At 41.0% G+C, this 27227-nt stretch overlaps 1 protein-coding gene across 2 annotated transcripts in view; it reads right to left on the bottom strand.

Annotated features, from left to right (window-relative positions):
• ZC3H6 (zinc finger CCCH-type containing 6) overlaps nt 1-27227 on the bottom strand; it is an 84092-nt gene that overhangs the window by 6477 nt on the left and 50388 nt on the right. Inside the window, exons 6-12 of one of the 2 annotated variants that reach the window (XM_056128858.1) lie at nt 23331-23447; nt 22690-22801; nt 20823-20932; nt 17803-18053; nt 15085-15269; nt 14764-14949; nt 5196-5429 (exon numbers count right to left, since the gene is read on the bottom strand). In XM_056128858.1, the coding sequence (XP_055984833.1) occupies nt 5196-5429; nt 14764-14949; nt 15085-15269; nt 17803-18053; nt 20823-20932; nt 22690-22801; nt 23331-23447 (1195 nt within the window). Of the gene's footprint in view, nt 1-5195; nt 5430-14763; nt 15270-17802; nt 18054-20822; nt 20933-22689; nt 22802-23330; nt 23448-27227 lie in introns of both variants that reach the window. The other variant, XM_056128851.1, reaches the window with a different exon arrangement.

The raw sequence follows: 27227 nt of genomic DNA, 5'->3' as shown, positions 1-27227 counted from the left end.
ATCTTGAAAGAGATCAAAAGCCACAGTTAATCTTGGACCCATGCATGGCTGACAGACTGGGGTAAATTGGAGAGGGGGAGGTTGGCCTGGTGCTCCCCCCTCCCCAAGCAGAGCCGCTAGAAGCCACTTGCTTTCACAATCCAAAATCGCCACCATAACCCCAGCCTGACTCCACCATCTCAGGATGGACCTCACCAAGATATAATTTGCTGAAAATTCGGGTATGTGGGTTTTGTGACTGAAATCTCCAGACTTTCTCAGGGTTGGGATGAGCTACCTCCCCCCACCTCCCTGTACTTCTGGAAGCCTCGGCAGTCACATCCACATCCCAAAGCAGTCACCCAATTGGAAAGCTACTCCAGCCTTACTGTTCCAATAAAAATATTAAATGCCCTGAATAAACACCATACCCTGTTAGCACCTGTACTGAAAACCATGATGCACAAAAGGAAACGGAGAGAGAGAGAGCAAGAAGGAAAGTGCCTCTCATAGAGGGAGGTTGTTGGTGGGAGATGGAGTGTTGGGGGGTGGTAGTAGGGAAAGAGGGAACATTGGTGGTGGGAAATGTATACTGATGGAGGAATGGGTGCTAAATCACTGCATGACTGGAACCCAATTATGAACAGCTTTGTTATGGATATCCCGCATATATTCAATTTAAAATTTTTTAAAAAGTAATATGGAGTTCATGCCCAATTCAATCAGATCAATGGCTGAATAAACAACAGTACTTCAACATTAAATAAAGTAAAAAATAAATAATCTATGGTACATCTACACAATGGAATACTATACAGCTGTTAGAAAAAATGAAGTCATAAAATTCACTTATCAGTGGATGGAAGTGGAGTGTAAAATAAGTGAAATAAGTCAGAAGGAGAAGGACAGACATAGAATGACTGTACTCATTTGTGAGATATAAAAACAAAAGAAACAAAACATAGTAAGAGACTAATACCCAAGGACAGTAGTAGCAAGGGTCAGGACAAATGGTCCACAGTTGCAAGCCTGCCTCAAGGGCTGAAGGAAAGGGCAGCTGAGACACAGAAGGGACCATTATGACAATAATGGCTGGAAGAAACTGCTCCAGATTTTGAGATGTGTGCTGAAAGTGAGCAAATGACTAAACACAATGGCCTTTCAGTATCTGTATTGCAAACAATAATGTATAAAAGGGAAGGAGACGGGGGGGGGGGGGGGGGAGAAAGGGGGACAGGGAGGGAGGGAGTGAGCATAGAGGCAGGCTGAGGGGGTAGCAGGAGGTACATGGGGGTATTGGTGGTGGGAAATGTGCACTGGTTAGGGAGGGGTGTTAGAATGATTGAAAATCATGAAAAGCTTTGTAACTCTATGTCACAGTCACATGTGATTCAATTAAAAAAATTTTTTACTAAGAATCTGTCACCTGTTTTTATTTATATCAATATTCGAAAATTTTAAAATATTTTTGGAATAAGAATATAGAATAGGAAGAAAATAGTACATTAAAGATAGGTGAATGGAAAGCAATAATTAGAAAAGAATAGATTAAATTTTAAGTTTTTATCACCTTTTCATCAAAAGACAGAGGAAATTTATAAAACAATGAACAAAACATACAAAAACCTAGATGGTCAACATTTTCTGTTTACATAAAAACACACACATCACAATTTTAATACACTATAAAACTGTATGCCTAAGAAAGTTTCATTTTTCACTTTATTTTTGTAAATTTTATTTTATTTTTATAAAGTTGTTCACAATAATTTATTACACTCAATATTACAACACCAATCCCACCACCATTACACCTTTCCACAACCATTATTTCAAATTTTCCCAACCACCTACCAAGCCTGTTCAAACAGTAGGCCCTAAATTCTTTTATCTTTTAAAAAAATTATTTGGGGGGATTCCAAGCAGTGCTCAGGGAGCCCTAAGGAACTCTGGGGATAGCTGGCCTTATGGTTCAGTACTTAGGCCTGGGGTGGTAGTGGTGCTCAGCACTCACCAGGGCTATATCCGACAATGCCCATGGCTCGTACAGTGCTGGGGATTAAATCTAGGCCCTCTGCAACTTTATTTTCTTCTTTGTAAATATATAAATTATTGCAACATTTTATAGAAATAAGTACCACAAGAATTACTATTTCTTACATTAAGTTTTAGTACTACAAGACATAAACTTAAATTGTACAGAATATTAACTAAGGCACATCCCATGAGTCAAATACCATCTTGCACATCATGTGTCTTAGAAGTGCACAATCCCTACTTGTTGAGTTATAAATATGGAATATTAGTGATAACATATTGTTATGCATAATAATAAATATAATTTATTATTTTAATTTTATTTTATACTTTTAGTATCCTCTGTGCAGCTAAGGCTTAATGCTAAGTATCTTAATTAAAATCATAATAATAATAAGTAGCTATGGCATCTTTGTAGATATAGGAAGGACATGAAATGAGATGCTGCATATATGTTCCTTAGATCATTGCTCACTACCTCAGATAACTAGTACTTTTTAAAATGTTAAATGGGAAATGGCCTCATTTGTAATGTTACAGAATTAGTCAAAGTTATCTCTAAAATCACTTTCAGTTTACACAGTTATAATGCAAGATCAAGGGTAAATGCTATATAATATTTCAAAGATTAGCAGTTGCTAATGTATTTAGTGTATCGAGTTTCATTTGAGAAGTCAAACATACCAATTTTGTAATTCATTAGAACTGATGCTTTAAAACTTTCTCTCTTTGAAGGGAACACCAAATAAAGGGCGTTGGGAGGATTCTCCCAGGATGGGAGAAGCATGCTGAAAGTAGACTATAGACCAAACATGATTGTCACCCATTGCCTCTTTTGCAAACCACAGCACCCAATAAGAGAGAGAGAACAAAAGGGAATGCCCTGCCACAGAGGCAGGGTGGGATGGGGGGATGGGGGGTGGGAGGGATACTGGGATCCGTGGTGGTGGGAAATGGGCACTGGTGGAGGGATGGGCATTTGATCATCGTATAATTGAAACCCAAGCACAAAAATTTGTAAGTCTACAACTGTACCTCATGGTGTCTCACTAATAAAAATTTTAAAAAAACCTTTCTCTCTTTAATTGATTTAACTATTTGTTGCATATTTATCAATATTAAAAATACAAAGATAAACTTAATGTGTTCATGTAATCTTTCAATAAAGTATCCCTTAATAACATTTAATACAGAATGTGGCAGAACCTTAACTACAAGGTCTGTATCCATACAAATTTTCCAGTAATTATTTTATTTCAATAAAATAATAATTCCAATAATAAATTATTTTTTTAACTTTAGGCTAGATATCTCCATTTCCAATAGGAAGCTGTCCTGTTTCTGTTCAATTTTATTTATTTATTTTTGCTCTTTGAGTCACACCTCACGATGCACAGGAGTTACTCCTGGCTCATGCACTCAGGAATTACTCCTGGCAGTGCTCAGTGGACCATATGGAATGCTGGGAATTGAACCTGGGTTGGCTGCATGCCAGGCAAATGCCCTACCCGCTGTGCTACTGCTCCAGCCCCCCTGTTCAATTTTAATTTAAAAAGTTTTTCAAAGGTACTTGCGGGGCTGGAGCAATAGCACAGCAGACAGGGCATTTGCCTTGCACGCAGCCGGCCTGGGTTCGATTTCCAGCATCCCATATGGTCCCCCGAGCACCGCCAGGAGTGATTCCTGAGCGAGCGCAAAGCCAGGAGAAACCCCTGAGCATCGCCCGTTGTGACCCAAGAAGCAAAAATAAAATAAAATAAAAATAAAAGGTGCTTGCTTTGGCAGAACATATACTAAAAAAGTTTTTGAAAGGGCCTAAAGAGAGAGTTGAAAGGGCTGAAGTGCATGCTTTGCATGCAAGAACCCTGGGGTTCAACCCCCAGCACCAAATAACTCCTAAGCAATGAACAGGGAAACCCTAGCACCTTCATTCCTTCAAAGAAGGACTAAATATTAACAACATTATTTAGAACAGCAAGACTGTTCACTGAGGCTTCACACTGTGAATTCAAACCTATTTACGGCTTCAAGTAAAATCTTTTGTGATCTACTATTCATTTATTAATGGTACTGGAAAATCACAATCAATTCTAAGAAGAGCAGGACTATGAGGTAAATTATCAAAAGAACAACTAGTTAAGAGAAATGTGAACTTTTCAAGTTTTAACCTACTCAAGCCCATTTTAGGAACTACTGCATGATCAAAAAAAAGATAGGGGGTATGGTGCTACCTAGCAGGTATCTTCAGGCTTCCTGATACCCCAAAATTGCTGCTGTGCTAGGCTAGTTCTACTGGGGCACCTTGGAGTGGGGCAGATGTCCTCTCTGCCTAACCCAAATGAACCCCGGCAGCTGCAAAACTCCAGAACCCAATTGTCGCCATGCTCACGGCCAACCTCCACAGGCTTGTATCAAGACTCCCCATGCAGGAGAATGAACCTGCTAAAAAACCCAGGTATGCGGGACCAGTGACTGAAAACTCTAGGCTTTACTGAGTCGGGATGGGCCACCTCCCCACCTCCCCACCCTTCCGGTTTCCTGGCAGTTGTGCCCAAGAACTGCCTCTGGGTGCCATTTAAGCACATTAACAGCCATGATTCAGACTCACGAATGAATCTTGGAAGAGAGCAGCACACCACAGATATGGCTTCAGAACCCAAATATTTAAAAATTTTAGAATTCCAGGAGTGTATGGCCACTTTTGTGGCCATGTGACACCTCATACTATTCATGGCAAGCAATACAAAATAAATTATTTAGCATCTGCCTAAGAGGCAGGTTGGGGTGGTAGTGGGAATATTCAATGTAATGGTGGTGGGAAGGTTCAATGGTGGTGGGGTTGGTGTTGAAATATTGAATGCAAACAACCATTGTGAAAAACCTAATGAAAAAAATTTTTTTAATTTTAAAAAGTAAAAAAAAATAGGTAAGATGCTGGGTCTGGGGAGCTAGCACAGGGGCCAGGGGTGCATGCTTTGCATGCTTCGGGGAGTGATGGGATCCTTACTACTGTACGTCCACTAGCACCATTAGATTTGGCCTATGTGGCCCTACCCCAAAATGAGTAGAGCTGCATTCTTGGGCTCTAGGACAGAACCATTCAACCAGGTTAGCAACTATTGCTGAGAGCAGCTTCCCACTCTCAAATTGGCAAGATGCTATCACAACACTTGACATACCTTCTTCCTTGCTTTGTGCTCTCTGGGTCTGGGTGATACTTGGTTCTTCCCCTTCCTGGTATTTCTGAGTAAGTCTGACAAAAAGAGCTCTCTGCACTGCCGGAAGGAGGCCTGGTGTGGGTAGGGAGCCATGGCCTGTCATACTGCTGCTGCCGTCAGAACCACTGCCATGGTTAGGTGCCTCTTGAACAACGGGAGGTTGATGCTGGGTAAATTCACCAGGCCACATTCCATCTACAGACAGAATATAGAAGGACAGAGACATTGATTTATGGAAACTGAGATTCCCAGGGTGAGTTATAAAAAAATCGAAGCTCTAATTTTAATCATATGTGATTATCAAATTACCTGTGATTATATATTTTAAATGAACATTAAGTTAATTTAAATCCTATTATAACGTTTCATCACATTTTGCTTATTAGTTTTACTTAAAACATACATTCTGAGAGAAGCTCTGCTTAACAGCCTGCCTGCTACTTTACAGTGACTTCTTCAGCCCTGCCAATTATCCGTCACTTCTATATATATAAGTGACAGAACTAAACAGTACGGTAGGTAAAATAAGAAGTTCAATGAAAGGTCCCCATTCAGAGTAACAAGAGCTGAGAAAAAAAATTGTGAGCGCCAAGATGGGATGCAGGAAAACTCTAGGACCAACAGAAAAAGGAAGAAAGTCTAAAAAGAAATAAACAACACACCAGTTCAAGAGGGATAATATAAGAATCATCAGAGTTGCTGAAGAACAGGAAGGAGAATTCATTGAAGAACCAGGAGACCAAGAAATCAGGTGGGCAAGTAAAGGATGTTTGGAGGAATTGCTCAGGATGCGAGATGCATGCTGAATATAGACTATGGACCGAACATGATAGCCACTCAATACCTCTATTGCAAACTACAACACCCTAAAGGAAAGAGTGAGCAAAGGAAATGCTCTGCCACAGAGAAGGGGTGAGGTAGGGGATGGGGGTGGGGGTGGGGATGGGAGGGCTACTGGGATCATTGGTGGAGAATAGGTGCTGGTGGAGGGATGGGTACTCGATCATAGTATGCCTGAAACCCAAGCATGAAAGTTTGTAAGTCTACAACTGTACCTCATGGTGTTTCACTAATAAAAAAAATAATTAAAAAAATTTTTTTAAAAAGGAAAGAAATCAGGTGAGATTTTCCAAGAGTTGATAAGTGCATGTACCCAGATTCCAAAGGCCTCAAGGGCCCCAGCCAAGAAAGATCCAAACAAACAAACAAAAAAATCCAAGACACTTTGCAATCAGAATGACAAAAACTGAAGACAAAATACTACAAGCATCATGATTTGAGAAGGAATTCACACATGAAGGAGATCTCTAAATCAGATGAGATTCTATGGACCAGGAGAGAATAGTGGGATATACTATAAAAAGCTGAATAAAATGAACACCTCACCAAAACTACTTTATCCAGATAGATTTTCATTTATATCTGAAGGAATAATACAAAATTTCATTGACAAGCAATAGTTTAGGAACCACAGAGGTGTTTCTTTCAAAGGGAAGGCAAAGTTCATAATCATACATAACTAGTACAATATGATTGCAATAAATTCCTTCATGTAATAATCTCACTCAGTGTCAATGGGATGAACTTACCAGTCAAGAGACACACAGTGGCAGACCAAGTCAGAAAACTGAACCCAACATTCAGATGCCTACAAGATACATACCTGAACAGTCAAGGTAAACAAAAACTCAAAACAGAGCATTCAGCCGAAGAGAAGAACATGGAGGGCGGGATCCAGAGATCCCGAAGGAAAAAAAAAAAAAAAACAGTTTCCAAAAAGAGCCGAGATCATCGGGAAGTCCGAGATGGGGTAGGTACCGCATCCCGCCTCCCCCAGATGGACCCCCGGTGACCAGAAACCTCTACAAGCACAGCTCGAGTATGCGGGAACTAGGACTTTTCCTCAAAACCGCGCGGCCGCTTATGCGGCCGCGCGACATCTCTCTAAATACAAAGTGATCCATGGGAAGTAAACCACCTAACGTTTCTCTCTGAAAATCATAGTTAAGCTTTGAGCACGGCCACAGCCCCAGAAGCACAAGGACTTAATGCAGAACCCAGCAGCTTGGAGCAGAAAAGTGAACGGGCTATGTGTTAACCCAGGCCATCAAGTCTGCCAGAGGGGAAAGGGTGTTGGTCCCTTCCGCCCTCCTCCCTCTGGAAAGAAAGGTGGCGGCCACATGGGAGCCTTGTGGACAGCAGGTATGAGCCGGGGGTGTGGGGGCGACTAAAACCTCATGGGAAGGGGGGCGTTCCGGTCCGTCCTTCACGCCCTACCGAAGCCACCAGTTGCCCCCCACGAGCGGCTCTCCAGCACGGCCACAGCCCCAGAAGCACAAGGACTTAATGCAGAACCCAGCAGCTTGGAGCAGAAAAGTGAACGGGCTATGTGTTAACCCAGGCCATCAAGTCTGCCAGAGGGGAAAGGGTGTTGGTCCCTTCCGCCCTCCTCCCTCTGGAAAGAAAGGTGGCGGCCACATGGGAGCCTTGTGGACAGCAGGTATGAGCCGGGGGAAGGGGGGCGCTCCGGTCCGTCCTTCACGCCCTACCGAGGCCACCAGTTGCCCCCCACGAGCCACGAGCGGCTCTCCAGCACGGCCACAGCCCCAGAAACACAAGGATTTAATGCAGAACCCAACAGCTTGGAGCAGAAAAGTGAACGGACTATGCGTTAATCCAGGACATCAAATCTACTGGAGGGGAAAGGGTGTTGCCCCATTCGCCCTCTCCTCTCTGGAAAGAAAGATGGCGGCCACATGGGAGCCTTGTGGACATCAGGTATGAGCCGGGGGTGTGGGGGTGACTAAAACCTCATGGGAAGGGGGGCGTTCCGGTCCGTCCTTCACGCCCCACCGATGTCACCAGTTGCCCCCCACTAGCGGCTCTCCAGCACGGCCACGACTCCAGAGCACAGAAACCAATTTCTTAACTATCTGACTTTCAGTAGAAATACTTCCAGGGTCAATAAGTAAAATAGCAGAAATCCAAAACCAACATTTAATTCTTGAACCCAGCTGTAGAAAGCAAATCACGTCACAATGCTTTTTCAGCTTGTCTGATTTGGGGGGGGGGGGAGGGTAAACTAAATAATAGTGGTGAATCTTTTGTTGAAACAATGAATCTAATCAAAGCAGATAGAGTGTTAACTAGAATTCATCTGCCCCACAGGGACTGGGAGGGGTGGGGGGTGGGGTTTTATTGGGGTTCTTCATGGTAAAAAAAAAAAGTATTGGTAAAGGGAAATGTGTTTGATATTTGCATGACTGAGACCTAAACCTGAAAGCTTTGTAACCTTTCCCACGGTGATTCAATAAATAAAAAAAAAAAAAAACTCAAAACAGTACTATACGGAAACAGTTCCTTTAAAAAGACTGTAGTGGCCATATTTATATCAAACAATAAAGATTTTTAATTAAAGCTGGATATATATCGAGGAAACAATACATTAAGAACTCACACTCCTAAACAAATATGCTCCTAATTATGGCCCATCAAAATATTAAGTCAACTGTTAACAGACAAGAAAGAAGACACTGACAATAACACAATAGTAGTAAGATGTTAATACTCCTCTTTAACCACTGGACAGATCATCGAGGCAAAACTCAACAAGGAAACCCTAGCCAAGAAGGAAGAAATGGAAGACAGCAGACATATACTGGTTACTTTACCACTAAAAAGTTGAGTACACATACTTCTCCAGTGTACATGGGACATTCTCCAAGACAGATAACATACTTGGTCACAAAATATATCTCCATAAAATCAAGAAGATAGAAATTTATCAACTATCCTTTCAGTTCCCAAGTATTTGAAAGTGGAAAGTAATCATAAAAAGAAGTGGGGAAAATTCAAACAAATTGAAAATTTAACAAATTACTACTGAACAATCAGTGGTTCAAAAACAAAATCAGAGAGGAAATCAAAGATTCCTAGAAACAAATGGAAACAAAAATATGAGCTACCAGAACATAGAGGACAAAGCAAAAATGGTGTTCTTAAGAGGAAATGTAAGTGTTCACTAAGAAGCAAGAAAGGGTCCACATAAATAACCTAATTTCAGAGCTTAAGCAGCTAGAAAAAGGCCAAAAGGAAAGGAAAGCAGCAGAAAGAATGAAATTATAAAACTTAGAGTAGGAATTAATGAAATGGAAACTAAAAAGCAATTCCAAAGATCAATGAAACCAAAATCTGGTTCTTTGAAAGAATAAAGATTGACAAACCATGAGCAATACTCACAAAGAAAGAACAAAAGGAATCCCCGGAAATGAAAGGGCAGACATCACAACAGATACCACAGGAATCAAAAAGATGATTATCAAGTATTACTTTGAAAGTCTTCATGCCACAAAAATGAGAACACAGGAGAAAGGGATAACATTTTTTAACTTCTATAACTTCCCAAGGTTAAATCAGGAGGAAACCGAGCCTGCACAGGCCAATTACTACCGAGGAAATCAAAACACTGGTCAAAAGTCTTTCCCCAAACAATAGCCCAGGACCAGATGTGTTTATTAGTGAGTTCTTCAAAACCTTTAAAGAAGACCCACTCCCAATCCTTTTCAGGCTCTTTCAGAGAGTTAAAAGAAATCCTTCCCAAATGCTTCTGTAAGACAAACATTACCCTGATATTAAACCAGACAGAAACAAAAAATAAAACTATAAACCTATGTCCCTGATGGACACAGATGCAAAGCTCCTCATCAAAATATGAGCAAACAGAATCCAACAATACATCAAAAAAATTATATACCATAGCCAAATAAGATAATCTCAGGTATGCAAAATGGTTTAATAAACACAAGTCAATCAACATAATACACACCTTACCAACACAAAGAAAAAGAAAATCATATGATCTTATCAATAGACAAAAATAAAGCATTTGACAAGATCCAATGTCCACTCATTATTAAAAATAAAAAAGTAATAGAACTCAATAAAATTGGGGAAGGAATGTTTCTTAACACAGCTGAAGCTAATTACATACAACAAGCCCACTGCAAAAAAAAAAAATCCTATTCAAAGGTGAAAAACTGAAAGCTTTCCCTCTAAGATCAGGCACACGACAATGTCACCACTACTATTGATGTAGTATTGAAAGTCATTGCTATAGCGTTTAGGAAATGAAAAAGATAAAGGCACTATCCAAAAAAGGCTACTTGAAATAACAGACTTGTAAAGTGTCAGGCTACAAAATTAATGTGCAGAAATCCATGGCTCGTCTATAAGCAAATAACGAAATGAGAGAAAAATTTAAAAAAAATCTCATTAACAATTGTGCCTCAGAAAGAGGTGAAAGAGTTATACAAATAAAACCATAAATTAGGGGCTGTAGAGATAGCACAGCGGGTAGGGCATTTGCCTTGCACGTGGTCTACCTGGGTTCAATTCCTAGCATCCCACATGGTCCCCTGAGTACCACCAGGAGTAACTCCTGAGTGCAGAGCCAGGAGTAATCCTGGTGCATTGCTGGGTGTGACCCAAAAAAAGCAAAAATTACAATTAAAATAAACAAAAGAGGACATGAGAAAACAACAACACATCCCCTGTTCATGGATTTGAAGGAATAATATTGTCAAAATTGTACAGTCCCTATAAAAATACCCAGGATATTCTTAAAAGACAATTTTTAAGCATCCTTCTCCAAACAGTCAAAGTAATCCTAGGGGGGAAAAATTGGTCCCTTCTAACTTCCCATCTTCAAACTACGCCATAAAGCATAAAGCTATAATAACCAAAACACTGTGGTACTTTGCTCGAGCGGGCCCAGTAACGTCTCCATTGGAGACTTTGTTGTTACTGTGTCTGGCATATCGAATACTCTCGGTAGCTTGTAGGGCATTCGCCTTACAAGCGGCCAACACGGCCGACCCGAGTTCGATTCCTCCGCCCCTCTCGGAGAGCCCGGCAAGCTACCGAGAGTATTCGATATGCCAGACACAGTAACAACAAAGTCTCCAATGGAGACGTTACTGGGCCCGCTCGAGCAAATCGACGATCAACGGGAGGACCTTTACCTTTACCTTTACTGTGGTACTAGAACAAGGGCCTATTCTCAGACAGATGAAAAAAGAATTGAGTCCAGAGACAAATCTACAGGTATATAGACAGTTAATCCTTGACAAGGGAGCAAAAAGTATACAGTGGAACAAGGAAACATCTTCAACAAATGATAGTGGGAAAACTGATCAGTCACATGCAAAACAAAACAAAACAAAAAAAATTTAAAAAATCTCTCAGACTCTTTTCTAACATGATGTATAAACATAAAGGTAAAGGTAAAAACCCTCCCGTTGATCATTGATTTGCTCGAGTGGGCCCAGTAACGTCTCCATTGGAGACTTTGTTGTTACTGCGTTTGGCATATCAAATACATCATGGGGAGCTTGCCAGGCTCTGCCGTGCGGGCAAGATACTCTCGGTAGCTTGCCGGGCTCTCCAAGAGGGGCGGAGGAATAGAACTCGGGTCGGCCATGTTGGCTGCGTGCAAGGCAAATGCCCTACTGCTGTGCTAGATGTATAAACATACAAAACAGATTTAAGGAGCCAGAGTCATAGTACAGTGGTAAGGCATTTGCTTTGCATATGACTGAATCGGTTTTGATCCTCGGCATCCCACATGGTCCCTTGAGCCCATTAGGAGTGATTCCTGAGTACAGAGTCAGGAATAAGCCCTGAGCACTACTAGGTGTGGTCTCAAAACCAAAATTAAATAGAATTTAAAAAGTGGACTCAAAATTTTAATAACAGACCTGAATCCATAAATTATATTGGGGGAAACATAGGTAGAAAACTTCATGACAATGGATCTAGAGGTATTTTCAATGATTCAATGCCAATGGAAAAGCAAACAGAAGCAAAGCTAAACAAATGAGGGGCCCCGGGGTGGGGGGAGTGAGACCCCTCCCCGTGCCAAAGGACCCAGCCCCTGCAGCCGAAAACCTCCAGAACTCAAACACCACCATGCCCACGGATGCTCTCTATGCTCAGGCTGAGCCTCACCCACGAGTGAACCTATTCCAGGACTGTATGACTGCATTTGCAGCCGCACGACAATCATACCTGACACCACCCATACTCCAAGAGTACTGCACCACATTTGATGGAGTTTTAAGTAGGCGGCAATCAATCTTAGAGGGAAATATATCTTTTTACAAATATACATATATATAAGCACACAAGGCTCAATCTTTAAAAACTTATTAGTAATCTCTTATAGAAGGGCCACTGGGTGAAATCTACACTTTCTTTCCTCTAAGGAAACTTTTTTGTAGCATTTTCAGTGGTTCTTCATAAGAAACGATACAAAATAAATAATTTCAGTTCTGCTTTGGGGTAGGGGCTGGGGTTCAGGATGGAAACATCCCAACTATGGTGGTGGGAAGGTGTAATGGTGGTGGGATTGGTGTTCGAATATTAAATGTAATCAAATATTGTGAACTACTTTATAAAATAATTTTTAAAAAAGAGATAAACAAATGACACTGTATCAAACTAAAAAGCTTCTGCACTGCAAAAGAAACAATGACCAGAATTAAAAGGCATGGCACAGAATGGAATCTGACCACTAGTCATCTGACAAAGGGTTAATATTCACATATACAAATGACTGGTAGAAATTAGCAAGAGAAAAGCTACCAGCTCTATCAAAAAATGGGGAGAAGAGATTAACAGAAACTTCCTCAGACACAAAGATGTCCAAAAGTTGTATGAAGAAAATGAGCTGCATCACTAAAACTCAGGAATGAAAAATCAAAAAGAGATATCATCTTGCACCAGTAAAACATCACAAGCGTATCAAAAAGATATCATCACATCACAAAAAAAAAAACAGAAACAACCTCTGTTGGGGCCAGAGAAATAATATCACTAGGTGTGGCATGAAAAACAAAATAAATAAATTTGTTTAAATAAAACAAAACAAAAAAAACAAAGCAGGGGAATAAGGACCCTTACCCACTGCTGGTGGGAATGCAGAACCCTTTCAGAAAACAATATGGAACTTCTTCTTTAGAAGACTAAGAACTAAGTTTTCATATGATCCAATATTCTGGGCATCTACCCAAGGGCCCAAAAACTCTATTCAGAAAAGACATCTGCACTCACATGTTCATTGCAGCACTGTTATATTAGCCAAAATCTGGAAACAAACTAAGTGTCAAAGAACAGATAATTGGGGGCTGGACGATAGCACAGCAGGCAGGGCATTGGCCCTGGACATAGCCGACCCAGATTCGATTCCCAGCATCCCATATAGTCCCTGAAGCACCACCAGGAATAATTCCTGAGTGCATGAGCCAGGAATAACCCCTGTGCATTGCTGGTGTGACCCAAGAAGAAGAAGAAGAAAAAAAGGACACATAATTGGATAAAGAAACTGTAGTACATATACACAAAGGAATACAACTTGAGGCAAAGAAAATACGAAGTTATATAATTTGCTGCTATGGAGATGAAGGTGAAGAATATCATACTAAGTGAATTTAGTCAGGAGAGAGATACAGAATGATTTCCCTCATATGTGAGATATAAAGAAACATAGTAAGGCAAAGCAGCTGAAGACCTCTGGGACCCAGCCACAGCCATGCTGAAACCACTCTCCACATTCTAGGAAGAGCCTCATGCATGAAGAAACCAGCAGAGGAACCCAGGTATGCGGGGCCCAGGGCTGAGATCTCCAAGTCTGCTCGGTTTGGGACTGGGCCTCCTCTACCCAGATCCCCCATCTTCCAGTAGCTAGACAGTTATACCCACCAGCTGCTGTGTAACCCCATCAATGGCCAGGATCCAGAGACTATAAAACCAAGCTCCTGGAAGCTCACAGCTGTGAATGTGGCCTCTTATTGTCTAGTTCTTACTCTCAAATAACCCAGCAGGCTACTGAGAGTTTCCTGCCCACACGTATGCCTGACTGGGAACACCTGTAAAGGTGATTAGAGGCAGCCCCAAAAGCCTCCATCCATCTCAGAGAGCCTGGCAAGCTACCAAGAGTATCCCGCCTGCATGGCAGAGCCTGGTAAGCTACCTGTGGCATATTCGCTATGCCAAAAACAGTAACAATGATGGTCCTCATTCCCCTGACCCTGAAAGAGCCCCCATTATGCCATCGGGCTACACTAACATGTGACGAGATGAATGGAGATGTTACTGGAGCCTGCTCGAGCAAATCGATGAATAATGGAGTAATAGTGATAAGAAAAAAAAAATAACAACTGCTCAAAGACAGCAGAATCTAAGAATTGGTCTTCAGTAGGAAACGTAATGCCACATGGGAGATAAGGAGAAGGGGGGGGGTGGGAGGACATAAGACCCTGGGGGCAATAGGACAATGGTGGAGAGAAGCAGACTCTGGCGGAGATGTTGTGCTGGAATGTTCAATGCATGAAACCCTACTAGTCACAGTACTGTAAGTCACGGTGCCTAAAATAAATTTACAACAACAAAAAATTCATTCTATGTTTATAGAATGAATGATAGGACTTTTAATGTTTGAAATTAAAATGTTATTTTCAAAAGGTAAACTTACCACTAGAGTTGTTGGGTGACTGGAAATTATGTACAGCATGCTGCGAATAATAGTCATCATAGAACTCAGCTGTGTTTTGTAGAGAATCATAATCAGCGTTGAGATGCATTTCACCTGGATTTTGCATGTGAGAAAAACCAGAACAGTGATTCTCTCTAGGTACTTTCATCACGTGTTCTGGAAAGCCTGAAAAATGGTAAGCATCATTCATACTTGGTGCCAAAGGTATATCTGGTTGAACAAGTACTCCCGATTGACCATGAGGGCCTACAATTCCAGGTGGAGCAGGTGGCAAAGGTGGGCTCTGAGGCATTGGCAAACCAGGTGGTCCTGCACATGGATGATGTCCCGGGGAGCCTGGGTGCATCACAGAACTGTTGTGTCCCTGAGACATACTAGGTCCAGGACCTGGACTTGACCCAGAACTATAGATATGTTGATTATGTGGGCTGTTTTCCTGAAACTGTGGTCCTGGTGGTGAGGCACTGTTATAAAATGCTGGTGGCCTGTAGATAAGACAAAAGAATATTCCTTAGCTCAAAGCAATGATACAAACGGGGGCCAACGGAGCACATATTTTACATGCTTGAGGATCTATGCAAGTACCAAATAATTAAATAAAAGAAACGGGCTGGAGAGATAGTACAGCAAGTAATTGCACTTGGCTGACCTGGATTTGATCCCTGGCATACGAACCCCCAAGCCTCCCAGCAAAGATCCTTAAGTGCAGAGTCAGGAGTAAAACCTGAGCACAGCTGGGTGTGGTCCAAAAAGACCTACCCCCCAACCAGAAAAAAACAAAAACAAAAACAGAACATCACATTTCTAAATATATACTGGATAGTAAGTGTGTTTTTCTGTATTAGAATAGGATATTAAGTTTATAAGATGATATAATCTGTAAACAGAAACAGTAACAAACACATTCTCAATTTCCTTTAGTCTATGCTTTTCTTTTCATTTCTGAGTAAAGGGGATTTGTCCACACTTTGAAATGCTGGCTCTGTGTTCAGTGATTGCTCCTGGCGTTGCTCAGAGAACCAGGGAGTGCTGGGAATTGGGTTGCCCCCTGCAAACTAAGTGCCTTAGTGCCTATACTATATTTTCAGTCTGGAGTCTATAGTTTCTTAACTGTCACTTATTAACTGCTCTCAAACTTATTACTGATATCTTGAAAACAGATAATGAAGTAAAAAAGATGTCTGAGTCTCCTCTAATTCTACCACCCAGAGATAAAATTTTGAATTGGTCTTCTTCTATTTTTCCTCTAGGCACATACAAATCTTTTACTTTTAATAACCTAGTTAGTATTATATAAACATACATCTTTTATTATAATTTCTAATTCTTTCTGGCACATAAAAAACTTTCAGTGTTGGATGTTGTTTTTTGAACATAGAACTAATTTAATTGCTATTTATAATATTTTTGTAAGTTTATTCTTTGAGTTTGGGCTGGAACAATAGCACAGCGGTAGGGCATTTGCCTTGCACGCAGCCAGCATGGCCGATTGAGTTCGATTCCTCCGCCCCTCTCGGAGAGCCCGGCAAGCTACCGAGAGTATCTCGCCCGCACGGCAGAGCCTGGCAAGCTCCCCATGATGTATTCAAACACAGTAACAACACAGTAACAAACACAGTAACAACAAGTCTCACGATGGAGATGTTACTGGGCCCGCTTGAGCAAATCAATGAATAACGGGAGGACCGTGACCGTGATTCTTTGAGTTTAGCTGAGAGAAACTGTTCAAATAATGACCTGCTTCTTCATTTCTAATCTGTGTATCTTTCTTTTTTTACATGACAAGGATCTGATACATAATATTAGCAAAACAAGGCATACCTGTCTTCTTAAAAAATACTTTTACTGGGGGCTAGAGAGATAGTACAGTGGATAGGGCACTTGCCATGCACATGCTGCCTAAATTCAATCCCTGGCATCCCATATGATCCTCCGAGGACGACCAGGAGTAATTCCTGATGCAGAGTCAGGAATAACCATGGAGCATCATATAGCCAACTGTGGCCCAAACCCTCAGCCTCCCCAAAAATACTTTTAATAATTGACATTGTAATTTTTGCTATAGATTATTTGCTCTTTATCTGATATAACTTCACTGCTTCCCTGAGAGTTTAAGATTAAAAAATAATTAAAAAATGATACTCAGGGTACAGAGCCTGGGGGATGGACAGCAGGTCTAATGGATCCAGCTACCTAGAGACTTTCCTCTAACAGTGCAAAGAAATACTCTCAAAAAAAAAAATATGTGAGATGTTAAATGAGTTCTAATTCAGGGGCTTAATGGCTCCAAGATGCAATAAGTTTCACATACTTTCCTCGAAAGAAATGTTTTTGAATCATTTTTAGTCAACTATTCATAATAAGCAATACAAAATAAATTGGTTAGCATCTGCCTTTGAGGCAGGTGGAAATGAATCGTGGTGGAAAAACTCAAAATAATGGTGGTGGGAAGATGTGAAGGTGCTGGGACTGGTGTTGAAATATTGAATGTAATGAATTACTGTGAACAATTCTTTGAAAATAAAATTTTAAAAATATGTGGGAGATGCTATACATCACTTAAGAATATTATCAACCTCCTATCAAAGTTGGAGGAATATTAATCTTGTATACTTGGCGGTATCCTTCAGATTACGCATGAAGAGGTTCTAGAAGCTAATTTAAGGACTTCTTAAAAAACCAAATAGCACTGAAAGTTGGTATCTGAGCAACTGCTTCACAAAGAGCAGTGAAGGTACCGATCAGAAATGTGCCCTAAGTTCACATGGACTATGCTAGTTTCTCCCCAAGAATTTTTTTTTCAGCTTTTTGGGTCACACCCAGCAATGCTCAGGGATTACTACTGACTCTGCACTCAGGAATTACTCCTGGCGAAGCTTGGGGGACCATATGGGATGCTGGGGATCGATCCCAGGTTAGCTACGTGCAAGGCAAATGCCCTACCCACTGTACTATCGCTCCGGCCCTTCACAAGAATTTAAGGTGAAGAAATGCCACTGTTTAAAAATTTTTGCTTACTTCTTCCCAATCTTGTGTGCTAAATCTACGGTAGGTTGTACAATTATCTCAAAGAGAGATGGAATTTTCTTGAAATCATCAGAGAGATCAGTCCGAAAATCTTCTTCAGGCTCAGAAAAGGGAAAGTGCTCTGGTGGGGTTGGCAGAAGTCCAACTCCTGGAGGTGGTTTGGGAAGAGGAGTTATACCACGCTTTCTAAGTTCTTCTAACTCTCTCTCATCTTCATTTGCTTCTTCATCGGTATTCAATACCTAGAAATAATTGGCAAAGATTACTATTTCAAAACAAGCTTCTGCTTCATGTTTAATACTGTGAAAACTTCAGCTTCACACCCTACCGAGGCTACAAGTTGCCCCCACGAGCGGCTCTCCAGCACGGCCATGGCACCGGAGGCACACCAGAGGACCTAATCAAGAGCCCAGCAGCTTGCTGCAGAAATGTGAATGGACTCTGCGTTAAACTATGGTGCCATGCCTCCACCCCCCTGGAGGGAAAGGGTGTCTGTCTCTTCCGTCTCTCCTGCCCCCCCACCTCCCCAGCACCATAATGGCCCCCGCCTCAGAGCTTATTGGACTGCCAGGTATGAGCCGGCAGTGACAAGGCAACTGCAGCCTCATGGGATGGGGCGATCGGAACCGGCAAGTCCTTCACTCCCTACTGAGGCCACGAGTTGCCCTCCACAAGCGGCTCTCTGGTATGGCCATGGCACCAGGGGCACAAAAAACAAACTCGTAATTATCTGGCTCTTGGCAGAAATCCCTCCAGACTTAATTAGTAAAATATCAGAAATCCAAAATCATATGGTTTTCATAACCAGCAATAGAAAACAAATTATTTCACAATGCCTCTTCAGCAGTTCTGATTGTTGGGGGGAAATTCCAAACAATAATGGTGCATCTTTTGTCGAAATAATGAAAGTAATCAAAGTAGAGAGAGAGTTAAGTAGAAATCATCTGCCTCACAGGCCTTGGGAGGGGGTATATTGGGGTTCTTGGTGTTGAAAAATAATTACTGGCGAAGGGATGTGTGTTTGATCATTGTATGACCGAGACTTAAACCTAAAAGCTTCGTAACTTTTCTCATGGTGATTCAATAAATAAATTTAACAACAACAAAAAAAATACTATGAAAACTTCAGTAAATTTGTTTTATTAATAGAACTGTCTGCTCTGTCCTCCTGTTGTTTATCAATTGCTCGAGCAGGTCCAGTAACATCTCTTTCAACTTGTTGTTACTGTGTTTGGCATGCGAATACATCACGGGTAGCTTGCCAGGCTTTGCCGTGCGGGCAATATACTCTAAGTAGCTTGCCGGGCTCTCCGAAAGAGGCAGAGGAATTGAGTTTGAGTCGGCTAAGTCAGCCGTGTGCAAGGAAATGCCATACCCGCCGTGCTATTGCTCCAGCCACAAAATACATAATTAAACTAGATTCTTTTCCATCTTCTTTTCCATCTCTGGGAACTCAGCAGTCACGCCCATAAGTCACCTCTGCTGGTGCCAGACAATCTCGTCATTGGCCACCATCTAGATCACATGTTCTTCTCTCAGCAAAGAGAGCATAACATGATGCTCACCATAACCATGCCGCTGGACCTTGCGCCAGGCTGTTTCACATGGAGATCCTAGGAGGGGGGCAGGTGAGACCCCTCCCGCCTCAAGAGACCCAGCCCTGGCAGCCGAAAACCTCCAGAACTGCTGCCATACTCACAGTCGCTTGTCACACATTCGGGCAGAGCCTCACCCATGAGTGAACCTATTCCTGGACACTTCATCGGACATACTTTACCCATACTCCAAGAGTACCGCACCACATTTGATGGGGTTCAAAGTAGAAGGCAAGCAATATTAGAGGGATTTTTTTTACAGATACATATATGCACACAAGGCTCAACCTTTAACAACATGTTAATGATCTCTTACAGAAAGGCTTAATGGCCCCTGGGTGAAATACAACAATCTTCATAGTCTTTCCTCTAAAGATACTTTTTTTGTAATATTTTCAGCAGTTCATAACAAACAATACAAAATATATTATTTTGGTTCTGCTTTGGAACAGGGATTGGGGTTTGGGATGGAAACATCCAAAATATGGTGGTGGTATGGTGTAATGGTGGTGGGGTTGGTGCTTGAATATTAGCACTGTAGCACTGTTCTCCCGTTGTTCATCGCTTTGCTCAAGTGGGCCCAGTAACGTCTCCATTTTGAGACTTGTTGTTACTATGTTTGGCATACTAAATACATCCTGGGTAGCTTGCCAGGCTTTGCTGTGCGGGCGAGGTACTCTCAGTAGCTTGCCAGGCTCTCCAAGAGGGGCTGAGGAATCAAACCCTGGTCAGCTGCGTGCAAGGCAAAAGCCCTACACGCTATTAAATGTAATTAAATATTGTGAACTACTTTATAAAATAAAACAATTTTTAAATAGATTATTTTGATATAGAGGAAAAAGTTCAAAGAGAAAAAAGGTTGTTTCACAATGTAAATTAGGTTTTAAAGGCATAAGAAAGAATACTCTGGGTTTCCTTTTTTTTCTTTCTTTTTCCGGGGAGTAGGGCAGAGAAGCACAACTGGCGATGTTCCAAGGTGACTTCTGGTTCTGCACTCAGGACTTATTCCTGGCAGGCTTGGGGGACCATTCTGGATGCTGAGGATCAAACTCAGGTTGGTCACATGCTAGAAAAGTACTGGCTGTACTACCACTCTAGCCCTAAGAATAAAATATTCTGAAGTGTTAGTCCAATTTTTAGGCTTTTCTACAACACATATTAGAAACAGAATTAAAATTAAAACCTTTGACTTTCAGCAGGTTTATAAAAATATAATTTAAAAGACAGGATTCAATCAAATGTATCTGTGAAGAGACATAACAAATAATCCACCACGGTCCACCACGGTCCTCCCGTTGTTCATTGATTTGCTCGAGCAGTAACGTCTCCATCATGAGGAGTTCCAGTGGCGCAATCGGTTAGCGTGCGGTACTTATATGGCAGAACAAATAATCAAGGTGAAAAAATATTACTCACCTTATCCAGGAGCTTCTTTGTTTCTTTAGTCAGATCATCATGTGAAAATTTACACTTGTCTCCTTGGTAACATTTTGCTCCAGTATGATAGAACTTGCATGGAAATTCATGTAAATAAAAGTATTAAGGAAAAGACCAACTAAAATCAAATTAATATTTTAAGCCAAACGATAACCCGAAGACAACTGTGCTGAATCAATACTGTATGCTACATATTGTATTGAATTTTCTATAATCACATTAGATAATTTTCTTTTTGAGATGAAATATCTTAGTAATGTAGTAAAACATTTACATTTTACTTCTAAAACTAGTAAATATTCTTCTATGGAAAATATAATGATTATAGCAAATACTATAGTACTTTAGTTATAATGTCCCTATTACTTTCTTCAAAAAAATATTATAAAGGGGCCAGTAAGATAGTGGGTAGGATGCCTGTTTTGTACATGGTTAACCCGGATTCAACCTCTGACCTGGAGAACCAAAAACAAATGAATCTAAAAACTAGCAGGAAGAAGGAAACAATAAAAACCAAAGCAGAAATTAATGATATAGAAAGTAAGAAAGCTATGCACATACAAAAGATGTATGTTATCTCTCACATGCAAAAGAATCAATGAAACAAGGAGCTGATTCTTCGAAAGAATAAACAAAACAGACACCTTTGGCTAGATTCACAAGGGAAAAAGAGAAAATGCTCAAATAAATCAGATCTACTCGTGATGTATAAGTAATTTCTAAGTTTTTGATTTCTTAGGAGAGAAATGAAATGAAAGGAGAGAAATTAACAACAGAATCCTCAGAAATCCAAGTAAGAGCTTACTAAAAACAACTCTATGTTAAATTGGAGAACCTAGAAGAAATGGACAGTTTCTTATAAAATCTTGGGGCCGAAGCAACATTATGGTGATTCTGGGCTTTTGCCTTACATGTGTCCAACCTGAGTTCAATCCCTGGCACCATATACGGTCCCCCAGGCCCTGTCAGGAGTGATTTCTGAGCACACAACCAGGAATAAATCCTGAGCACTTCTGGGTGTGTCCCAAAAAAGAAAAACAAAAAACTAACCAACAAAAAAAACCCCATGTAATCTCCCAAATCTGAATGAGGAGAAAGAGAAAACCTAAACAGGCCAACCACATGCAAGGAAACTAAATCAGTTATCAAAAATCTCCCCAAGAAGAAAAGTCTGGTCCACATGGTTTTACTGGTGAGTTTTATTAAACATTCAGAGAATTCTTACTGTTGTTGATCTGCAAGTACTTTCAACATATCAAAAAAAAAAGGAATCTTTCCTGACACCTTCTACAAATCTAATATTTCACTGATACACAAAGGAGACAGAGACACTTCTAATAAAGACATTTCAGACCAATCTCCTTGATGAACACTGATGCAAAAATCCTCAACAAAGTCTTAATACACCGAATCCAACAGCATATCAAAAAATATATATATATATATATACCACAGTCAAGTGGGATTCATTCCAGGGCTGCAAGGATGGTTCAATATACACAAATCAATTAACATAATATACCACACAGTAAAAGGAAAAGTAAAAATTATATCAATCTATGCAGAAAAAGCTTCTGACAATAAATCTCAATAGGATATTAAACCTCAATAACCAAACTTAAAAATGTGCCTGTCCAGTGGCAGGCTGGGATGGAGGGGTGGAGGGAATAGAGAAGGAACCTGGGGACAAAGTGGAGGGAAGCTGACACTGGTAGTAGGACTGATGCTGGAACACTGTATGTCTAAAGCTTAACTATGAACAACTTTGTAAATCATAGTGTTTTAATAAAATAAAAATTTTAAAAAAACAATTTGGAAAAAATTTCAGTTAAACTATTAAGGATATTATGCATATAAATGCAATTCTCTCCTTTGGTACAATACCCTTGTAAGTAAAATTTGCAGATCTCTTTTTTCTTCTCCAACTCTGCATCATGATCAAATTTACATTGATCTCCCTGTTTAAAAAAAAAAGAGAAGAAAAAGAAAGAAAATAATTTCCTCAGTGGTGCTTTATGGTACAATTCTGCCTTTGGTCTTTAAGTTTAATAATTCAATAGTCAATCCCCAAGACCGTGGGTGTGGCTATGTGCAGAGAGGCAGCACAGTGATCAGGACTTCAAAGGACACTGCCTGAATTTCACCAGAATTGTTAGGTGAGTTATGGTGGGGACTTTAACAACATTGCATGGCCCTGCCAAGTAAATGAAAGTAGCTACTTTACAGGATCACTATAAGACTGGACCATTTAGTATCAACAATCTACTTGGAACAATACTTGTCACGCAGCATTGTTAAATAAAATTAAATTTCTGTTGTTCCAAAATATAATTAAACAGCTGATGTAAAATATTTCCATGTACGACATAGTGTGCAAAACCAGTTTATTATAATTATGTGAGATTAAGAAACTAACCACCCCATAGAATTTAAATTACAAAGACTATTTTAGAAGTTAAAATGGTTGGGATACCCCTATAAATTTACCTTAATACATCGCCCCTCCAGAAAATATTTACAGATTTGTTTTCCTTTGTGTTCCACCGTGTGCTGATTAATAAATTCCTGAGTCATAACCTTCCACTTTTTCCCTGGTTTACTATACTGCAAGAAAAAAGTTTAAATGAAACAATAAAATATTAGACATTATACAGTCAAATACATCTAGAAAGTCACCATTAAATATGGTCAATATTGGATGCTATTCACCTCCTGGAAAGCACTTCTAATATATCAATTTCCCTAAATATCCCTACTTCTATTTTAATGAGAATGCCTAATTATAATTAAGAAATAAAATTATTGTAAGTATACAAATTAACAATAATACTAAGTTTTGGCAAAGGTGCATTAAGTACTTTCATGTACTAGTGGTAAGGATGCTATTAAAGATTTAAAAAATCTGTTTGACACAGAAGTTTTACTTATCAGGATTATTCCAAACGAATTATCAGAAAGGCACACAAAGATTTATTCACAAAATAATAACTGAGAATGACTCATACAGTAAAAGAAATCAAAAACTTAGAAATTACTTACACATCACGAAGAGGAAATTAAACACTCATGAAGAGCCAGGGAGATGGCTCAAATGGCTGCAGAGCACATGTATCAGGAGCTCTGCGTTTGATCCTAGACCCCACCCCTGAGCACCACCAAGATTGCCCTCCACAAAAAATATAATGAAAATTTAAACGATGAGCAATGGGCAAGAGAGATATACTAGTTAAGGAGCTTGCCTTGCATGCAGCCAAATGCCAGGAGCAAGCCTTCAACAGAGAGCTGGTAGCAGCCCTGAGCACCGGCAAGTGTGGCCCAAGCCACTCCCCCCAAAGTAAATAAATTAAAATAATATAATGAAAAAATAATTTTGGTATATAAAAATTCCCATAATACTTTGCTAGGTGAAAAAATTATTTCAACATCATAACAATAAAGACAAAAAAGCCTAAGACTACTTAATGGGGTGTATCTGTAGATAAATCTCTAAAAATTAGAGGTTATTTGCATTTGTATTTACTGTACTCTTTTTTTGTGGGGGGAAGCAGGAAGTATTATCTTCTACTTTTAAATGAAAAAAGCCTCCCTTCTCCCCTCCCTCCCAGATCCTTCCTTCATATTTGGAAGTAGCAGTGGATCTATAATCTTCCAGTAACGTTTGGCAAAGAGAAACACAGGCTTGGCACCCAACAATACTATTGAGAAGACTGCCTTTCTTGCCATTTCTGAGTCCTGGTGCTCAAGGGCTACTCTTGCTCCTGCTCACTCCTGTAGTGCTGGGGGACCATGAGGTGCTGGGAATCTAACTCTGATCTCCTTCGTGCAAAGGATGCACTCCAGCCCTTTGATCTATCTTTCTGGTCTCTTTTCATCACTTAAATAGACAAAGTTTTCTTAGACTATTGATATATTCATGGCTGTACCTGGTACTTGAGGACACTCCCACTAGTGCTCTGGGAACCATGTGGTGACAGACTGAATGCGGGACTTTTGCACGCAAAGCATGCATTCATATCCATTAAGTTATCTCTCTGGTGCTTGATATTTTTCAATTTTATTGTTATTATATTTGGGTTTTTTTGGTTATTCTACATTCAATATAGTAAAACAATAAAACACATCTTTAGAAGTAAACAAAAGATAATAATAAATTTTAAAAGAAAAAGACCTCCACCACTACTGGGCCAGAGCAGTGGAGGAAGAAAAATATCACAGTTGTTTTCTTTAGTTCTACTCAATACCCTATTCCATTTGTGCCAACGAGAGTATTATTAGTAACAAGATAGAATGATGCTTAACCCTGCTATGTACATTCACAATCTCCTAATGTGAGACTGTGGCAACAGCATGTTTTTTCAAGCACCTGGTCTGTATGCAACCTGCGTATCTCAGGAGTAAAAAATACAGTTTTTGCTAAATTCACTTGAGTTTAGTTTCACCTTTGCCCTCATTTTGCTAATGTAGGATATATTGAAAACATGACACTGTCTCCCAGCAAACACTTGAGGTAAGAGGTAGCTAGATTTAAATCTGGTCCTCAGTGCTCAAAGTTACAATACACATTATTACTGCAAAAATTTGTGTATTGTGAGGGAGGGGAAGTGGGGAGTCCAGAGAAATATATCAATGGGTTAGAAGTCATGCTTTGCATGGTGGAGGCCCAGGTTTGATTTCTGGCATCACATATGGTCTCTTGAGCACTGCCGTATGCGACCTCCAAGCTCTGAGCTAGAAACAACAACTGAGCAATGCTGGTTGTGGAACAAAAACAAACCCAAAAAAGCAGAGGTATTCCAAAAGAATAAATCATTCTTGAGGCTCTTTTTAAAACAATGAATATACCCAAACTACACCCTAGAAAAATACAAGATCAAATTTCTAAGATCTCTTACAAGAACTGAAAAAAAAAAAAACACGGAAATAATCTAGTTCAAAACTTCCTTTGGAAAAATATGGAAACAAAGGTTAGAAAGTAACTTGCCAAAAGTCACATGATGGCAGAGTACAGACAGAGCTCGTCACATTATATTATACTATCTTTTTAAGAAATTTTAAGAAAGAGGTAAATAAGGGAAAGATGGAGGGAGAGAAAAACAATCTACCTTGACCATTTTTTTTAAATGTATTTATTTCCTGCAGTAGGTTACCGGCGCTGGGCCACCCCAGGTGGGAATAGGTTTTGTGCCTTGGCCTGTTCCCCATGGCGGCCTGATGACCACCATCCTCCAGAGGCCACTGGACAATCAGGTTTGGGCCCGCAGTGACGAGACATTCGGGGCCTCACGGGATGGGGCTGGAGTCAGCCCTTTCCTCTCCACCCCAACGAGACCCCAAGTCGCCGCCCACAAACTGCCTCTCTGGCTCCATATCAAGCTGCTTAACGGGCAAGATCCAGAGACTCAGAAACAAATCTCGGAACCCAGCAGCTTTTGACAGAAATCCGTCTGGACCCCACAGTAGGTTACTGTTGCCAGGCCACCCCAGGGGGGAAAAGTGTGCTGTCCCTTCGCCTGCGCCCCCTTGGCAGCTTGGTGGCTGCCATCCAGCAGAGGCCATTGCACAGTCAGGTTTGGGCCTGCATTGACGAGACATGCAGGGCCTCACAGGATGGGGGTGGAGCCGGCCCTTTCTGCCCCATCCCAATGAGACCCAGAGACACCGCCAACAAACAGCCTCTATGGCTCCTGATCAAGGCGTTTAATGGGCATGATCCCAGCGACTCAGAAACAAATCTTGAAACCCAGCGGCTTTTGACAGGTACCCGGTCCCTGCAGTAGGTTACCAGTGCTGGCCCAACCCAAGTGGGAATAGGCTTTGTGCCTTGGCCTATTCCCTCTGGCGGCCGGGTGGCCGCCATCCTCCAGAGACCACTGGATAATCAGATTTGGGCCCATAGTGACAAGACATGCGGGGCCTCACAGGATGCGGGTGGAGCCGGCCCTTTTCTCCCCATCCCAACGAGACCCCAAGGCGTCGCCCACGAACAGCCTCTCTGGGTCCTGATCAAGATGCTTAATGGCCATGATCTCAGAGACTCAGAAACAAATCTCAGAACCCAGTGGCTTCTGCCAGAAATGCATCCAGACCATGCGGTAGGTTACTGTGGTCAGGCCACCCCAGGGGGGGAAGGGTACTGTCCCTCCGCCTGCTCCCCCTAGGCGGCTCAGGGGCTGCCATCCTCCAGAGGTCATAGGACAGTTAAGGTTTGGGCCCTCAAGAGACGAGACATGCAGGGGCCTCACGGGATGAGGGTGGAGCCGGCCCTTTCCTCCCCGCCTCAACGAGACCCCGAGTTGCCACCCACTAATGGCCTTTCTGGCTCCTGATCAAGCTGCTTAACGGCCATGATCCCAGAGACTCAGGAACAAATCTCAGAACCCAGCA

The sequence above is a fragment of the Sorex fumeus genome, unplaced genomic scaffold (genome assembly GCF_029834395.1).
Source record: "Sorex fumeus unplaced genomic scaffold, SorFum_2.1 ptg000006l, whole genome shotgun sequence".
NCBI classification, from domain to species: domain Eukaryota; kingdom Metazoa; phylum Chordata; class Mammalia; order Eulipotyphla; family Soricidae; genus Sorex; species Sorex fumeus.
Note: the sequence above shows the minus strand (reverse complement) of the source record. Positions and strands in the feature narration are given on the sequence as shown.